At 35.9% G+C, this 19,398-nt stretch overlaps 2 protein-coding genes and 1 long non-coding RNA gene across 5 annotated transcripts; 1 reads left to right on the forward strand and 2 right to left on the reverse strand.

Moving 5' to 3' along the window:
- The first annotated feature begins 2,667 nt into the window (after positions 1–2,667).
- LOC115987021 (transcription termination factor MTERF9, chloroplastic) lies at positions 2,668–4,458 on the forward strand. Its single transcript, XM_031110460.1, has one exon. It carries the CDS (start codon positions 3,103–3,105, stop codon positions 4,252–4,254), a length of 1,152 nt encoding a protein of 383 aa, XP_030966320.1. The 5' UTR covers positions 2,668–3,102; the 3' UTR covers positions 4,255–4,458.
- Positions 4,459–10,130: 5,672 nt separating this feature from the next.
- Positions 10,131–16,344, reverse strand: LOC115986634. Of its 3 annotated transcripts, none has more exons than XR_004090810.1 (3): positions 16,291–16,344; positions 12,061–12,378; positions 10,131–10,740 (listed from the first exon to the last, which is right to left on the reverse strand). It is a non-coding gene; the product is annotated as an uncharacterized LOC115986634 (long non-coding RNA). The 3 variants fall into 3 exon arrangements; XR_004090809.1 differs by having other exon boundaries at positions 10,131–10,750; XR_004090808.1 differs by lacking the exons at positions 12,061–12,378; positions 16,291–16,344 and adding an exon at positions 10,860–10,993 and having other exon boundaries at positions 10,131–10,750.
- A 4-nt stretch (positions 16,345–16,348) lies between these two features.
- On the reverse strand, positions 16,349–19,398 carry LOC115986633 (pentatricopeptide repeat-containing protein At3g22150, chloroplastic). The gene is made up of 2 exons (XM_031109847.1): positions 16,528–19,398; positions 16,349–16,448 (listed from the first exon to the last, which is right to left on the reverse strand). The coding sequence occupies exon 1, from the start codon at positions 19,167–19,169 to the stop codon at positions 16,689–16,691; it is 2,481 nt and encodes an 826-aa protein (XP_030965707.1). The 5' UTR covers positions 19,170–19,398; the 3' UTR covers positions 16,349–16,448; positions 16,528–16,688.

The following is a 19,398-nucleotide window of genomic DNA, read 5'->3' on the forward strand; positions in this document are numbered from 1 at the left end:
GGTATTGTCAATGAAGGCTTTGATTGCACTTCATAGGGTCACCTCCCATCTTATTTAGCCACTTAAAGAATGGCTCACTCTTGATTTTCTCTAAGACTTGATGCATAGGTTCTCGGAACACCATGTTAACCATTTGAGTAGTGGTAGACCCCGATTGCCCAACAAAGTCACTCTAGGGCCGGTTATTGTTGTAGCGGTCCGACCTAAAATCCCTCATCTTCTAAGGGATAACCTTAGCCTTCCCTGTCCCTTGTTGTTGGTCCTCCTCGAGCCACTTATACTTATCAATTCAGTCCATGAGTTGATGTATACTATTAGTGGGTTTCCCAGTCAAAGATTTCCTCAAGCCATGCTCGACAAGTAGGCCGACCATAAAGGTTCTTATGGCCACATCATCAAAGTCCCCATCTATTTGATTGAACGTCTCCCAGTACCTATCCGTGTACGTTTTCAGGGTCTCCTATTCTCACATAATCATAGACAACAGGGAGTCTAAAGGCCAAGGAACTGTACTGCATGTAATAAAATGAGATCCAAACACCCAGGTGAGTTCTTTAAAAGAATCAATAGAACCTGCTCCCAAGCCATCAAACCACCTCATGGCCATAGACCCCAAACTGGACGAGAAACCTTGCACATCAAGGCCTCATTCCTAAAGTGGACAGCCATTTTTTAGTTGAAGTGACTTACATGTTCGACAGGGTCTGTTCCACCATTGTACATGGTCAACGTTGGCTGAGTAAACCGCCGAGGAAGTTTTCCTCCTTCAATTCTACGTGTGAAAGGCGACCTGGAAATTTGGTTTAACGCCCTGCTCATAGCGTCATTTCCCAAGCCTTTACGAGACAGGCTCCTATTCCTACGCTCACGGTGGTAATCCTCATCACACAAGAAGGATTCACTGGGGGGAGTTCTTGACTTGGGTCTGTAGCTACCATCCCCTTCATCACCAGAATAAAAATTAAAGTTGGAGGGAGTTCGCCTTCACCGTTTGTGGCGCAACTTCCTCTTCAAACGATCAATCTCCAGCTGCATGGCTCTAGTGTTTTTCGCATGAGAGATATGACTCCCACCTCAAGAGTGGCTCCTATTAGTATGGGTGGTATGCAGACTAACTTCCCAATCCCTTCTCTGCTCAAGATTGAGAAAATGATCTTAACGTTAGGACCCCATGGATTTCGCCTGGTATGGACCTAAACCTACCATAACTATTAAGCTCACTAGAACACAAGAACTTCCCACGGACAGTGCCAATTATAAGGACACAATTTGAGTCATGAGCCCCAAAGGTAAAAAGATCTAGGCCCAAAGAGCCCAATACAATGAATTTGTAGAGAGTGAGTTGGAAAACTAGGCTTTAACAAGTTGGGTAACAAGTATAGTGGATCCAAATGACAAGAAAGCAAAGATAGACTAGTTTTATCTAAAGAAAAACCGTCCTTAGCACAATTTGAGGAAATCAGTTCTTGTATAGATTTCTTGAATTTGATTACAAGTACAGCTCTTAGTGCTACAGTATTCTTCTCTCAAATTCCTGATCTCCCTCTCTCAGGGCCTCCCTTCTATTTTATACTATCTTTGTCTTTTCATCTCTGCCCTTCACGTGTAAATTAGATTGTTGATGTTAATCCTTGTCACATCAGTACCTTCCTAAAGTCCTTGGGGAGTAGTTGTAAGACTGAAAATTACTGTTCAGGTATCACTTCCTCATTAATGCGGCCAGAGAGTTAGCTGCAGAGCATTCAATACGGTGGTAGCAGTTTTCCCTTAGATATTTCTCAGCTCCCATTTGTCTTATACGTTCATAATGCATATCTTTATCAATAGAACTTCCTAGAATGTCACTCTGGATGACAAAACACACTTTTTGATCTCTGCTTTGTTTAACCGAGAAGATACTCCTCCTCAGCTTATCTTCCCCAGCCCTCTCATTCATAGTTTGCTCATGGGATTCTGAGTCTTACATCTTCATTACTGTTTATCTGTCCTCAGACCACCAAGCGTCCTCAGACAAGGCCCAAGGCCAAACATATTTTTGGGCCCTTTTATCCCTACATATATAAATATATATATACACACTGTCAAATTCATATTTTCTAGAGTTCTTATATATGTAGTTACTTGACACACTTTAAAAAATTAGGAGTTCGAAATAGTAGCATTTCATTAACATAACCATTTAAAATAATAGTTTTTCAAAATAATAATAATAATAATAATAATAATATCCAATACCTTGTTAAGGATAGAATTACAAAACTTCCACCTCAAATTCAATTACAACACTTTCTCATATCACCAATTACTAAGAAATTTCCAAACCGTCCTAGGCAATTTGCATTGTTGGTGATGGCTTAGAGAGATTAGTGCCCACTGTGGTGAATAGTTTTGCCTTCTGGAACATTTCTTTGAAATGGCATAAAGAGGAGAAAGTAGAAGTGGAGTAAACTGAGTTAGATTTTTCTTGACAGATGTCGATCATTTATTGGTAAAGAAACACCAAATCACATGCTGACTTGATATTAATGAAATAGGATATACTTTCTCCATAAAGATATGAATGCCTGCGCAACAAACGCTGATACGGTAGACTAGTTTTCCTGTGCTCTAGTGCTGCAGTGCTCTTGCAACAAAAAGAAAAGTATTTCCAAAACGTGGCTAAAAAATATTCATTTCTGTTTTTCTTAAATGCCCGATGTCAATAATAAAATTCCGTGGAAAACAAAAACCAAACTAAACTAACAAAACTAACGCAAACCAATATGAATGCTAGGGCATATTTGGTAATGGTTGTTTAAATACATCATACATATTTTTATAAACTTTTTCATTCACATGTATTTCCACAACACTTAAACATTATTAAAAATTTCTTATCAAGCTCTGGTCTCTCGAACTCCAGAAACGTCGTTTACTTCAGTTTAGATATACCTTCATACTGTGTAGCGTGTAGCTTATATATTTATGAAATTCAAACACCCATTTGAATCTAATCAATGCCCAATAGTGTCCCTATTTTGAATAACTCATACGGCTTCTTGAAAGTTGAAACTATAGCCTCCAATCCACGAAATCCCATTTACCACTTTTAGCAAAATTGCTATGATATCCAAAGCCAATGCTGTGGTCCACACCAAGTTCCGCATCCTCTTCTCTGTACCGCAGCATTTGTTTTCTTTTCCAAGGATCTGGGGTTCAAAACCTTTGATATTTTTCACGTCCACCACCTATTCGACGAAAAGTCTGACCCAAGTTGAAACAGCAGGAGAAGAAGTTTTAGTCCATCCAAAGGACTCTATTGAAGTTTTCAGGAAATGGGGTTGTAGCGATAATGAAATTTCGAAGTTATTTATCCGCAGGCCTTCTTTACGCAATGCTAACATTACCCAGCTTCAGTCCAAACTAAACATACTAAGTGGCTTAGGAATTGGAGCTCCTGACCTTGTTAAGATCATCCATTGTCGCCCCCGGTTTCTTAGTTGTCGAATCAATCATTGTTTTGATGAGAGGCTTGAGTTTTTCAAGACATTGTTTGTGTCAGGGGATGTTCTTGCCAAAGCCATTGTTAGGAATCCTTCACTTTTGACATATGACTTCCACAATACTATCAAGCCAGCTATTGCACTGTATGAAGAGATAGGCGTTTGTAAAAAGGATTTGATTTCTATGCTCCTGTCCCGACCCACCATAATTCCTCGAACTTCATTTGGCGATGAAAAGATGGAATACATACGCAAAACTGGCATTTCCAAGGAGTCCAAGATGTTTAAATATGTTGTTACATTGATTGGCATTTCACGCCATGAAACGATACGTAAAAAGGTGGCAAATTTGGAAAAATTTGGTTTTTCAGATGATGAAATCTTCAATCTTTTTGGAAGGTCTCCACTTTTGTTGACACTGTCAGTTGATAAGGTACAGAGGAACATGACTTTCATTTTGGGCATGATGAAGCTTCCTGCTAGTGTGGTCCTTCAGTACCCATTTCTATTGTATTCTAATTTGGAGGCTGTTTTGAGGCCACGAGTACTTCTTGCTCAGAAGATAGACGACATGGGTCTTGAATTGCAGATTAAGGGACTCAAAATGATGAGTGCATTGAGGATGACTGAAAAGAGGTTTCTGGAAGCGTTTGTTAAGTGTCACCCCAATAATATTGCTGATGAGTTGATTGAGTTCTATACAAGTGCCAAAGGCATAAAGCGATTAGCAGAAGCCTCGAAGAAAAACAATCATATGGGATTCCCTTTCTGAAGTTTTGCACACCAGGTGCTTTGTTTTTTTGGCCCTTGAAATTCTTGTTGCTATACTCCAATTTTCATTTTTTTCATGATTTGGGAGCTCTTTGTGCGTGGCGGCCTTGTAGTTTTTTACACTACTATATTTTTGAGGTTTAAGTTATCTGTTGTAATGCATATCTATCTCTTTTGCTTGCCCGTTTACATGGGACATTGGTTATCACGGTTCAACATATTATTTTGTGCCACATTCTTTACTAGAATTCTCTAAAAAAGTATTGTTGAACCTGGATCCTTGAAGAGTTAACTCTAGAGAGTGAAGGATGGTTTTGTTATTTTAACTGTTTGTTTAAAGTCTTATAAAAGGAATTGAAACTTTAGATTGATTGTACTCTCTACAGCCACAAGATATTATAATCTAAAGCAAATCCAAGAACTAGCAGGTTATCTCAAAGAAGATGATTGAACATCATACTTTCAATCCTTGGGTAAGTGTCTAACGAATCAAAATTTCTTACAGCATCATACTTGTAGACAAGTAGATCATTGACTTGAGTGATCCTTGACATTTAACAAGTTGCTGTTGTCCAGCTTTCACCATTTGATTGTGCTGTCTTATTGTGTGCTCGAGGTTATTGGGGCAGAAGTCAGGATATAGTCATTAGGAACTGTCCATGTTGACATTGGTGGGCAAGTCAAGCATACTTTTAAATTCTCAGGAAAACTCATAAAATATATTTGATTAAGTTGAACAAAAGAAGCTTTTGTAGTCATTTACTTTGGGATAATGTAGTAAATATGGTCCCAATGTTCGAGATATATGGTAAGCTGCTGGAATTTAAATTTGCTTGTTCAATATATTTCAAGAATTTTCCTAGATAAAATATTATCGAAATGTATGCTTGATGACTTCTTAAGACTATAACACGTTATTGGCAGTTTTGTTGGAGACATACCAAATGATGCAAAATTCGTAAATGGTGTAACCCTTTATAACTTAAGAAATTGTCTTTTCAAGAGAATTGATCAAAATTGCAGATCCATGTCTGCTCTGTGATGAGGAATGCAATGCCAGGGTAAATTTGGCAGGGATGGGACCCCCTGATGCAAGATTTTCTGAGTTCTGACTTCAATTCACAGTTCTAATTTGTTTACCCAATCGCCAAATGAGTATATGTATAAAAAAACACCACGAATTGAATGAAAGAAAGTAAAGTTAAAATGTTGAAATGAATTTTAGGTCAACTTAGAGGGTGCAATGTGTAATTTAACTTTATTATCGATTTTTCAGATGATATATACGAAAACCCACTGTAATCAAAGAGTACCATGGTGATTCCACAAATATGGCATGTAGCCTACTTTAATCAAAGAACACCATGGTGGTTCCACAAATATGGCATGTATACGAAAGCCCAATTTTTTTTTTAGCTTAATAAATTTCTATTTCCTTAGGCTCCAATTGTTTCAACATAAAAATATTTTAGGTATTTGGAGGGACTAAATATGGTAGTAACGTAGTAACAAAATTACATTGAAAATGGTCAACAGAAATTAGCATAAGCCTTCTTTTCTTTTAATGGAAAAAGCTTTTGGTTTCATTCTTACCATCTTTGCCCTTTTCAACTTCTTTACTTCGTCACTACCATTATTTAGCCATTCCCCATTCGCCAACTGCCACTAGTACCCACCCACCCACCCACCCTCCCTCGTCAATCTGACCTCCACTAAACATCAATCACTTGTGAAGCACCTAATGTTGGCTGTCCTAGCCACAAATTGGTGACCACAAACATTCACTTGTTGCCTTGCCTTTGTCACCTATCATTGGCCACCAATTGCCAACCATCAACTGCCAACCACTCGTTGAGAATGCACATGCGAGTGAGAATGAATAAAAATGATAAGAGAGTGGTTAATATAAGATAGTTGGACTTAAACTTATAGACTCAAGTCTTTTTGGATTAAGTGGTGTCTCTATATTAACCACTCAATTAAAGGCACCTCAAGGTATTTTCTCCCCAACAAGAAGTATCAATGCTCAAGGTAGTGTGCGACGAAGATGGCAAGGTGTTCAGGGTCCCTTTCCTAACAAAGACAAAACATAGCCTAAAGGGCCCACACAAAATTTATTTTAGAAAAAGGCCCAGCAAAGGATTATTGCAATGAAGCACACGGTTCCAATGGACATGCATGTGTGAATCGATTCCCATGGATGAGCATGTAGGGTTGACACATGGTTCCCATCACACGAAATGACTATAAATGACGTTTAGGTGAAGGAAAAGGCCTATAAGGTAAAGGAGGAGCTAGTAAAACTTGATCAACACCCACAAAGAAGTAGAGTCTAATACGTGAGGGGGAGATTGTTGGAAATACACATGTAAGTGACGTTTCACATTATTAAGTCTAAACTCATAGGCTTAAATGTTGAGTTAAGTAGTATACCTATACATTATATTAACTACTTAATTAAAGGTTCCTCAATGTATTCTTTTCCTAACACCACCATTACCATCAACAATCGTTAACAATAACATGCCATTGCCACCACCACCACTTTTCTTCCTTAGTCACTGCAATTATTAGGAATTTTATATACAACCAAATGTAAAAAAATATTTTTTTTGGCCCTAACAAGACAACGGAAATTAATTATCTACCCAAATTTCACCATAAAGTTTTCAATAGAAAACATTTTACTTCAAAACAACAGAACCTTATACTTTGACACTAAAGGGAATGCAAATTTGTTCCACCCTTGGTGTTCACTTTATACTCCAATAATTACAATTTGTCATATGTGCTTATTTGTTTCCTTACAGAGTAACAAAAGTTTAGAATGGGGAACTTTTAGTTTTCTGAAACATGACATACTACCGTTGGTGATGCATAAAATAAGATACCCAAAGTGGAACAGAATTATATAGCATTGGCGGACATAAAAAAGCTTTCCTCTCAGGGCCTCTAAATTTAATTTATCATTATAAACAGGAGTATCCATTGTCTTGATGGGCTTAACCAGAACCCCCACCTTAGGTTTGTTTAGCTCCAAGTGAGAGTCATCTTTGTGCTGATCATATTGTTTGGGGGTTTTATGTTTATTTTATGATAGCAATGTTGAAAACTTGGTAAGATTCCATGACTAGTTTGCTACTATAAAACAAGAGTAGAACAGCAGCATGACCTTGTTTGTGGGTTGGCTTGACAAGATGAGAAGCCTAAGCTCGAACTTGGCACATTAATATATTTATGTTGAACTAGTGATTAACCAGTGCGATGCACGGAATAGTTAAAGAAAAAGATAATTAATCAACCTCACAGTAAAAGAAAAAGCTAAAAGAACTAATAAATAACTTATTGATGATAGGTATAGAGAGGGGACTTTTGTAACTCATCAATGGAATTGGAGTTAGCATCTCATTGCAAACAAAACATAGTAATCCCTGAGTGCTCTATATTAAAACTAAAAGTAAAATTTCAATCGTTCTCTTTCTCCAAAACTTTATCAAAATTATAAGTAGTTTACCTTGGTTTCAAATAGAAATTACTTGAAGAAACAACTACTTTGAATCATTATCTAAAAGGGGAGCGACATAAAAACTTAATAAGTTTCAAAGATGATGTTCCTTTGAACATATTTCAGCATCAATGTCCAAGTTGAGCTCTATGTATAACAACCAATTAATCACTCCAGTTGAAAGCACAATATTTAAAAGAATCTACCAAGTATCTTAGTCACTTACAATTTTCACCCTGCTCCCTAGATCACTAAACTATAGATCTACCTACCATAACTTCAATCTTGAATACAAAGACATATCCTCCAAATTACTTTGCATGAGACCAATCTGATTTATTCTTTAAAAAAAAAACATAAAACTATTGTAGCAGTTATTATTAACAATAAAAAACAAAAAACTATTGAATGTGTAAAAAATTTAGCCGTACATATTAATGCAGTTTTATACCTTAGCTTTCCTAGTTCATTAATACTTAGCTGACAAACACAATCCAAACCATACTTGGACCATGCTTAATGTCAAAATATTATCTTTTTAAGCCATGTGTCCAATCTGATTTATCCCCACCAACACTTGCAAGAACTTGTAAGCCTTAACAATGAACCTAGTAAGGGAGTTCATTATTGATGGCTTCCTTTTGGTTAATGTTGGCAATGGCCATGATGTTTATGTCCTAGCATTCCTCATTAGCCCTAACGTTCTTCAAAGTTCTCAAAATAGTTATCATTCAATATGTTTTTAGAAACCATGCCAAGACTTTTCATTCAAGGTTATATTAATTCTTTATCCAACCTTAACAAAATTTAACTCAACAACTATAGCCTATCATGTAAAAATTTTATCTACAACTTCAAATTTCATGAACCTAATCTGACAATAAAAGCAAATAAAAAAACTTAATATCTTCCACAGTTATAATTTATTAAAATTTTATAACACCTTAGAAAAGAAAAAAAAAATATTACATTGGTGTCTTTTTTTGTAATAAACAAAACCAAGAAATCAAAACTATTCTAAACTTGAACTAAAAGCAGTCAAATATCACAGAGAGATGAAGTCTAGAAATGCAAATTTACTGCTCACTTGACAGAGCAAACCTTCACCCAAAGTTGAGAACAATTACATGTCAGCATAAAAATAACCAACAATTAAATTACTAAATTTCATTACTTTTTAAAAAAAATAAAATAAAAGAACAAAAGCAACAACTAATCAAACAAACCCAAAAATTACTCATTCATATTCATGCATGAGCTAACCACAATTCAAAGAACACAAAATAAGAAGCTCTGCAACCATAACTTCATTGATGCAACTTTGATACCTATTAAAAGAATAGAGCATCAAACATACCAAACTGTAATCAACCCACCAAAAATTTTATCAACACAAATTAAGTCCAACACCAAAAATTTTATCAACACAAATTAAGTCCGACTCCATGACATCCAAATTTTAATCAAATAGCACTATAAAGAACTGAATACAAATACCTATAAAAAAAATAAAAATAAAGAACTGAATACAAAAAGGTACCTCATGCAAAATCAGAAACGAAAGCAAATTTGGAGTCCTATTTGGAGTTGGAATATAAAATACCGAATATTGGAGGACCTGGTCTGGACCAACGAAAGTTCAGATGAATTGAGTTGTGGGTTTAGCATTTTTGAATTTGAATCTGGCACTCTCAGATTGGTATGAGTTTGAAGGGTTTGTTTTGATGAGATTAAGAGAGAGGGCCGGGCAAGGTCTGCATTTGAGCCCTAAGAAAATAGAAGAGAAACCGATGTGAATTGACTGAGAGATTAGGGTTGAAAGGCTGAGAAAAGAGGGAGAGGGCAGCTGCTTTGAAGGAAGGAAAGAGGCAGACCATTCAAAAGTGAAAGAGGGAGAGTCGGGAGAGAGGTAAAAGAATCAGGTTGTTCTTTTCTAAAAAAATTAAACTTAAATAAATAAACAATATTAGTGATGTGGAAAATTGTGGGGGTTCCAAAGCTTATGTGGTACAACCTGAGGAAGTCAACTAAAGGTCAAATGTTTTCAGTTTTATAGTATTATAGATATCTTTGCAAGAGATACCATAGCTAACTCTAAGAAGTGGCTCCGTTTATTGATGGCCCATCTTTGATTCTTGCAGTCACCCACCAAACTTTAAACCTTGACGCACCAATAATCATGCTCTGAATTCCACATGCAATAATTATAGCATTGAGTTCTGTTATTTATCAAAAATAAAATAAAATAAAATTATTGCATTGAGTGTCAATCATCAAATACCAATCAAACAGAAATGTAAAATTTGTGATACTAAAATAAGATTAATGGGGAAGCTGTAACTTCGTATACCAGCATCACAAGTAAACAATACTGGAAAAGGCCACAGCCTGAAGGAGAGAAATATCACCATACAATCTATAGTATATGGAAAATAGGGGGCGACAAGCAGATGACAGCCAACCCTTTACAACTATCACATGCTTATCAAATAGGCTACAACACAACCTTTAGTTCTAGCATCCATAATAACTGATTTGTTTTAGATGGAAATATAAGCTCTAGGCAACCCAAACATGAAGAAATTTGGTTACATCTTCACAAATTGCTTCTTTAGAACTTTTACAAATCACAAAGAATTAGTCATGAAGGAACTTGGTTTAGTTGCAAATATTTGAATACTGACTGATTTTTCAGTATTTAATCAGGTCACCTTTGATTAATTTTTTAATTAAAAAAATAGGAAGGACATTGATAGAAAGGGACAAAAAACCACAGGATCAGTAGAATGAGCACAATTTGTTCCTTATAGTTTCTCACTTACTGGATTGACTATGATGAGACTTTTAGTCCCATAGTAAAGATGACTACCATGCAAGTGCTCATCTCTCCCCAACAAGCCAGCCCTGGGATCTGCGGTGAATGGATATCAAAAGTTTATTTCTCTATGGCATCTCTCCACGCAATTCCTCTGCCTTCACTTCCTTGCATCCACTCCAAACAAATGAAATTACACTTTCAGTCAAACCAACAGTTTATTCCAACTTTCCATGCAAGAAAATGAGATATTTATAGATGCATGCAGGCAGTTTCTTATACGTACCAAAATCCAGCCATTGTAAATTGTAAAGTGATTGTCCAGAGCAGATTTTGGAGCTCAACACTCAGCATTGTTTTAAAAAAAAAGATTCAAAAATTCCTTAGGTGATGTTTGGTAACAGTTTTTGTTTTCTATTTTCAAAAACTTGTTTTTGAGAATATAAAGAAAAAACAATTTTCTTGTATTTTTGAAATCAAAAACATGTTTGGTTAGTTGAAATTAAAATAAAAAATAAAAAATATTAAAATATGTTGTTATTAGGATTTGAATTCTAATGTTAACTCATTAAATAAAACAGATTCATTAAATCAAATGTGTGTTTTCTTTGACTTTTGAAAACTATAAACTGAAAACAACCTTTTACATGTTTTCAGTTTCCTTCACAAATTGAGTTTTGAGAACAGTTTTTGTTTTCAGTCTATTTTTAGTTACCAAACAAGTTTTTTAGTTTCAAAAATAGAAAATTGTTTTTGAAAACAGAAATTAAGGGGAAAAAACAGTTACCAAACATACTCTTAGTTTTCCATAATCCTGCAGCGTAACTCTTATAATCTAACCAACACTAACAAAAACGCCCACAAATGTCCCAAAGGCCACTTTAGAAGCTCTTAAAGTCATAGCAACATTACCTGTATAAGAGCAAAATAGAATGGGTTTTTGATATTTTGTACGTAAGAGATTAGAGTTGAAAGATCAGATATAGGAACTTCTAAACCCACCCAACCAAAACTAATTACAACAAGGCACACAAGAATTTGGTTTTGAGTTTTTGACTGGTTCTCTGTACAGGAAGAGCTTCCCCACCAAAAAATAAAAGCAACAGAAAGTAAAAGAAAAACAAAGTTTACCTTGGATACATATCTAAAAACATTACTTGAATAAATTTTTATTTTTTATTTTTTTTGAGTGGCTGGCATTTATTTGAGAACTGAATAACCAATAAATGCATGCATGTGGACCAGGTGCCATAACAAAACACCAGTGTGAGGGAGAAATGAGCGTGCAAATTGGGCACAGGCCCAGTTAAAGGAGCAGATTAATGAATGTGTCCTAGGGGGAATTAATGCTCAGACTAAGCCTAACCACAAAGATAAAATGCAGATTAGATAAGCTTCTGAAACCCATTAACTTGACATCAAGATCAGACAAAGTTGAGTTAATGCAATGAGAGTATAATCAATGCATGCGATGAGCATGCCCTCACCATGACTCGGAGGCATTCATTGTCGAGGATAAGTCCACATGACTGATTCTCCATGCTAAATCTGAAAATCTGGAAATGGAATGACACCTGTAACCCCAGGGTGCACTCCCACTACCCTAGAGCAACAGGACTTCAGACATTTCTGCTCAGAAAGTTTGGCTGCTATTGCCAAGGGTGAACAACTAGGATGCATGAACTTGCAAGAGGAGAGCACATGATGAATGCCAAGGGAACATTGGCAGGTTATCTTTTGTTTGACAAGACAACATCCTCTGCAAATGTAGGATAACATGGTCATACTTATTCCATCTGCCATTCCTACAAAAGGGTTAACAACTGCATAAAGGAGGAATCCAGGCTAACATTGAAAGGTGAGATAAGCTTTAGTGAGAGAACAATCAAGAAGAAGAGAACGATTACCCCTCTTCCAAAACACACATAACTTTATTTTATACCACATATTGCATTCTCATTCTAGCTTGTGCCAATGATTTATTCGTCAATCTTAAATGTCTCCAATGTTAAAATATTTGTCTATCTTCATTTCTTATTTTTGGATTGTTTTATTTGTGAATAATTACCCAATCTGTTAAACTTCATGACTAATAACCACCCATGCCTAATCCATTTTTATCATCTTGCCCCATAGCCACGTACAATTTTATCAAAGATTAGAAAATTTCTGGGTAATGGTCGATTTAATAAAGTTAGCATTAACACAGGACTGTCTTTCATTCCACAAGGCTTTAAGGTTTGTTCGTTTTTCTTAATAGCGATAGCACAGTTTAGAACTGTTCATTGTTGACGTTCTGTGGTCCATAGAAGAGCCCTTCTAGTTAGGATTTTTTTCCCCCTGATAAGTAATAATCACATTAAAAAGTACAAAAAGGGGGCACAACCCTAGTACAAATGGAGTATACAAAGGAGAGAATGAGCTATAGCTCAACTGAACCTTCCTTTCTCCCATAAAAATAAGATGAAGGATGAGGTCTTGGATTCAAGACCCACTAAGTGCATGTGTAACTTATTTAAATTAAAATTTTTTCTTTACCATAAAAAAATTAAAAATTATAAATTATAAAAATTATAAAAATAAAAAAAAATAAATAAATAAATAAAAAAACACAGAAGCAAACATTGACTATATAAAGGAAGGGCCAAAAAGAAATTTAACCTTCTCATTGCGACTGTTATATTGTTTTTGGAATTGGGATCCGGTGGACCACATTTACATGTTATACATTTGCTTTGTTTATTAGTGTTTCAGGATGTGACGAAATAGTTTCTTTGTTGATTGTTTCTAGTGGTGATATTGAACTTATTTACACATTATACATTTTCTTTGTTTGTTAGTGTTTCAGGATGTGAATAGTTTCTTTCTTGATTGTTTTTATTGTTGATTTGGAATTTTTTACCCATAAAATAAAGAGACAAAAGAATCATCAAGAAATAGATATGTTCTGTCATGGTAAACAAAATAATTCCAATAAATGGATGATTAATTGCATTCTTCAATGTCTGAACATTGGATATGACCTAGAATTCCTCTATCATGCACATTTCCTCATATTCACTATCAGAAATAGAGAATTAAGTTATTGCTAAGTTATTTTTCATCCTTGTTTATGCCTCATTTTTATTTATTTTTATTATAAAAAAATATGATACTTAAAAAATAATAAATAAATAAATAAAAAAAGAAGAAGAAAAGAATATAGCATAAAGCGAACAGATGAATATAAATAATATCTAGTAAATAAGACAATGACATGGCTGTGTATGCTTTTACCTAGAAGCCGTCCTGCTACTTTAACAAAGTACAATGCCAAGCAGGACCATCTAACCAGCAATTCCTTTACCCTCAATCTTATAATGTCAAAAAATTAGCCCAGTTAAAAACTCAACACATCAGCCTTTTTACTCTGTTGCCAAAGTTTTTACCTAAGACCAGTTAGACTAACCTTCGCTGTCAACACCAACCAGTCTTGCACAATTGACAAGGTCCAGCTTTAATCCAGCAACTTCGACTAACCAAATTCTTAATTCAGAAAACCCATCACCACTCAATAACCCACTATCAAACATTCAACACATCCATATCTAAATTTTGAAAAAAAGTGAGATCTTCTACCAATTGATTTTGGGTTTTGTTCAAGACCCATACCTTAATCCAAGATTCAACCTCCAAGTCAACCATTAGAAAAGAATATATGAATACCACAAAACTCCAAATCCTAGTCAAATTTCTATGTGTCTTCCTTTGTTGAATTTGAAATATAATGTTTTCAGAAGGTGTACTATGACAACGAAGATGGCACTGACATGGGAGTCTAGTGTTAGAGGCAATGGTGATATGTGTGGTGATGGAGAATTAGGGAAAAGGCAGACATGGCTGTTATAGGTTATGGTGACTGAATCTATGTTGCATGGACACGGGGATACGGTAATTTTTGAAAACTAAGAACACGACACTGCGGCGACACGGCGGTTAAATAATTAATTAAAATTTATATTTAGGCACATTTTTTGATATTTTTAGACATAAAAAACATTTATGTCTAGAATTCAAATTATGTAAGAACTATAAATAAGTAACCTAGTAACATATTTCCATAGAAGAGCAGCAGCTGTCTCAACTGATGATTTCTCTCTTTCATTTTCAGTATTCATTTTAGTAAAATCACCTACAATATTTAACTTCAATAAATAAATAAAACTATAGCAGGACACACAAAAACAAATTTATAAAATATAAGTTATAACTAAAAAAAAAAACAAACAAACAAAACGCGTTATAAATAAGTGAGTAACAGTACACCCACCCATTCACCAAAATTAACATCTAAAAAAAAAAAAAAAAAAAAAAACAGAGAGAGAATGGAGAAGAGAATCGGACCTGTTGTCTGCGCTGAGAGAGATAGAGATCGGAAGGGATAGAGGGCAACGGCGTCGACGTCGGAGCTCGCCGATCGGCCCGATCTAACTCCAGCAAGGGACAGAGGGCAACGGCAACGACAGAGGGAGGGTGGGTTGACTGTTGAGAAAAACTTGAGAGTTGAGATGTGTGGTTTCAACTTTCAATTTTCAGACTCTAAACATGCTTTATTGTTTTAGGGTTATCACAAAATCAACGGTATTGGACTTGTCAAAATCTGTGATTTTTTCTTTTTTTCTTTTTTTTTTTTTACTGCTAGTGTGTCAAACGCGTCAGAATAGCGTCGGCGCCGTGTCGGAGAAGCGAAAAAAAAAAAAAAAAAAAAGGTACACCGCCGGACAATGGAATCTAGCGCGTCGTCCCCATTCCCTAGGACTGAATATGCAGTTGAGCTGTGGGGCATTGGTGGGTGAGGGTGGTGTTTGGTAATTGTGGAAAATTGCAGGAGAAAGATGGTGCCATAGTGGCTTTCATAGTGAAAATTTAGTCCCATGAAAGCATCATGCAGTCAAGCTGCGTATGACCCCTAAGCAAAATGTTATTTCCTTAAACTGATATCTATTCTATGATATTGGGAATGTCCAAAGCTACAAGATAAGGCGAGAAACAAGAAAATATGGAGAATTAAATGTAATTAATTTCACTACTGTCTTTGCATATCAGCATATGACTTCCAATAAGAATGGTGAATGGTGAATCTTCGATAATTAGTTTGTTTCTGGCATTAATCTAAATAAATTTTTACATTCCACATCCTCTTTTTTTTTTTTTTTTCCTTTTACTTTATGTAGATGATCCTAGTTTCCAGTTTACCAAAGACTTTTCATTTAGTTATAAATTCCAAATAATTATTAAATTATGAATAATCACTTTTTTAGTTTTTTTTTTTTTTTTCCTTTTCTTTTTTCTGTTTTCAAATCAAAAAGAAATTATCATGGGAAAAATCATATCTTATTGAGAATCAAGGTCTTTTTTACACAAAATTAAACTGGTTTTACAATGAAGGGAGCTTCAAAAAGGGACATCCAGCTGATTCACATTTTTCACCGAACACTAAGGCAGCATTATCTATATTTGTGTTTCATAATGTTAGCAGTAAGAAACAGAATTCACCACATACAAAGAAGGAGCTGTAAGCATAAGCATCTACAAAGATCATAGTAAAGAGATATAAAACTAAAAACCAAACAAGAAGATCACATATTCACGTAACACTTGGAAGAACAAAGAATATTCATACAAGATAAAAGAACTGCAGCTATGGCCTAAGAGCATCAACACAAAAGATAATTTACCTTAGGGATAAAGCCTGTTTGAGATGATTCCAGATAGCTTTTCCAACCCACCCACCCACCCACCTTAATCACACTGCTCAAGTTCACCAGCATAGACCATATTAAGAGGCTCAAGCACTATGAAGTTTGAACAGGCTTGTACAGCATCCTAGGATAATCTGCTTCAGACAAGATGTTAACCAGCTCAGCAAACCAACAGAGTTGCAACTCAATCATATTTGGACAAACTAAACTTACCATGAACTTAATATCAATCATAATTAATAAACATTGGCGAAAGGACTAGCCAGCCATTAGATTTCCTATAGCTGGCTGGCTTCAGTTTGCTAAACCACGAAGTTAGTCATGCTTCAATTTATATTCCAAAGATGCCAACAAAATCGCAAGAAATGTTTATTTCAATCATCAAATTCTGAGATCCCATCCACATTGGAAGCAATAAAAGGTCTGTAGCCAGCTTCTTTCATCTCCATAGCCAAATTTTTTAAAACATTATATATTTCATCACATTGAGAGTGCTTTCTATCCCTGGACACAAAGCTGTTCACAAAACCAGAAGTCCCAATCCAACTACATCCGATCTGCTTCCTCAAACCTTTTTCCCTCATTTGTTTCCTCACATTATCAACGTCTTCCCAGTTTCCTTCCTCTGCATAAATATTTGAGAGTAAAACATGGTAGCCTGTCATGCCATTAACCATCTCCATTTCAAGTAACTTCTTGGCAACAACACTTCCCAAATCAAATTGTTCATGAATTCTGCAAGCCCCAAGAAGTGATCCCCATATCTCTAGCACCTCACCCTCTTCACCCAATCCTTTGACAAACTCATAAGCTTCAACAACCCTTCCAGCCCTCCCTAACATGTCTGCAACACAACAATAGTGCTCAGTTGAGGGCTGAATATTATATTGTTTCTCCATAGATTCAAAAATTTTAACACCTTCATCAACCAAACCAGCATAATTGCAAGCAGACATGACTGCAACTAACGTAATAGCATCAGGTTTAATACCAGATCCCTGCATTGAGTGAAACAAAGAGAGAGCTCTCTCACCCTTCCCATGCTGACCATAGCCCAATATCATTGTGGTGTAAGTGACAGAATTCTTCTCAGGTGTTCTAATAAACACATTTTCAGCATAAGTGGCTGAACCAGATTTGGAGTACATATCAACTAAAGCAGTTCCCACAAAGACATTTTGGTCAAGGTAGTGGCGAACACAGAATCCATGGAGCTGCTTCCCCAAATTTATGATTCCCATAGGATTACAAGCTGGGAGAACTGATGCTATTGTTACAGCATTGGGTATTACATTGTGCTCAAGCATCTTCCTAAAGACAACAAAAGCTTCCTCAATCAGCCCATTTTGTGTGTACCCAGCAATCATAGAATTCCATGTGGCCTGGTCTCTATCATGAGTAAAGCTTTTCTCAAACAGTAGTTGTGCAGTCCTAACTAAACCAGATTTAGCATACATGTCTATCAGATAACTATCCATTCCCTCGAATTGTATTCTGTGCCTAATTAGAAAAGCATGTACCTGCTTCCCGATATCCTTGTTTCTAAGATTTGATGCTGCTGAAAGAAGAGCTGTCACTGTTACAGAATCGATCATGAACCCTTGCTTCTGCATCTCATAGACCAGCATCAACCCTTCATCATCCAATTCATTCTGCACAAAAGCAGAAACCATAGTATTCCATGAAACAACATCCCTTTCCTGCATCTTATGAAAAATTTTGAATGACATCTCAACAGAGTTGCATCTTGAATACATGACAATGATTGCATTCAGTATAAAAACAGGTAACACTGATAAATTCTTTATCATAAAAGCATGTAGCTGTTGAGCCAATTTTAAGTCCTGCAACTGCGAGACTGCAGTCAAAGCTGAAAGAAAAGTTACATCATCGAGAACAGCATGTTCTGATTCTATTGCTTGAAGGAAGAGACTGATTCCTTCAACAGGACTGTTATTCTGAACATATCCACCAATCATAGTGTTCCAAATTTCTGTATTCCTCTCCAAACAAAGATTGAATATCTTCCTAGCCATATCAAGGCAACCAAGCTCAGAATACATGAATATAGATGAACTCACAACAAACAAGTCATTGACAAATTCACTTCCCAACTTTAGCAGCATTCCATAAAGAACATTGGCATTCTCAAAGTCCTTTAATTTCGAAATTGCCGGAAAGACATTTACAAAACTCACTGAACTTGGTTTTATGCTCATTTTTATCATCATCCTAAATTGCTTAACAGCTTCTACATATCGTTCTGTCTTTACATACCATGACACCATAGTATTCCAAGAAACCACATTTCTCTTACGCATTCTATCAAACACTTTACGAACTATATCATACTTCGAATAATCATAACCTACAGAGTAACCCATTTCGTAATCAGGTGCGCTTAAACACATAGAGTACATATTCAAAAGTGAATTATATACAATCCTACTGGGATTTGGTTGGCAACGAATAAACTGACAATGCACAGCTTTACCAATCTTTAAGTTGCGTGTTTCGGCGCAGGCTTTGAGAGTGGAAGAGTAAGTGTAGGAATCACAATTGGTAGCTAGAGATGAATTCAGCATCTGGGTGTAGAGCAAAAGAGCTTCATGGGGCATATTGTTACAGATAAAGCCAATGATGATTGTGTTCCAGAGGACGGTAGAGGGTTTAGGAATTGTATCGAGCAGTTGGCGGGCAAGATGGGGTTGACCTTCTTGGCAGAGTTTGCTGAGGCGAAAGCGAATGGTGGGGGTTTTGACGGGCATTAGGATTGGTGATGATATGGTTGGGGAAGAGAGGGCGGTGGAGATATTGGCGTTCAGTGGGAGAGGGAGAGCAGAGGAAGAGGCCATGGTGAATTATTCTGCTGGTCTTTCTTCCTAACGTTTGTTTTGTAGTAGGTAATGAATATGATATTTTTTTGGTTCGTAGTTAAAAGATGAAAGGCTGTGGTTTGTGTTCTTGTTCCATGCTCAAGCAAAACTTATTCTCTTTTGTTTAATTGACGAAGTTTAGCCACAATCGGGTGCAGAAAACTCGTACCGCTAAGAGGTCATATGAGATGAACTAGGATACTAACAA

Source organism: Quercus lobata, chromosome 4 (assembly GCF_001633185.2).
Source record: "Quercus lobata isolate SW786 chromosome 4, ValleyOak3.0 Primary Assembly, whole genome shotgun sequence".
NCBI lineage: Eukaryota > Viridiplantae > Streptophyta > Magnoliopsida > Fagales > Fagaceae > Quercus > Quercus lobata.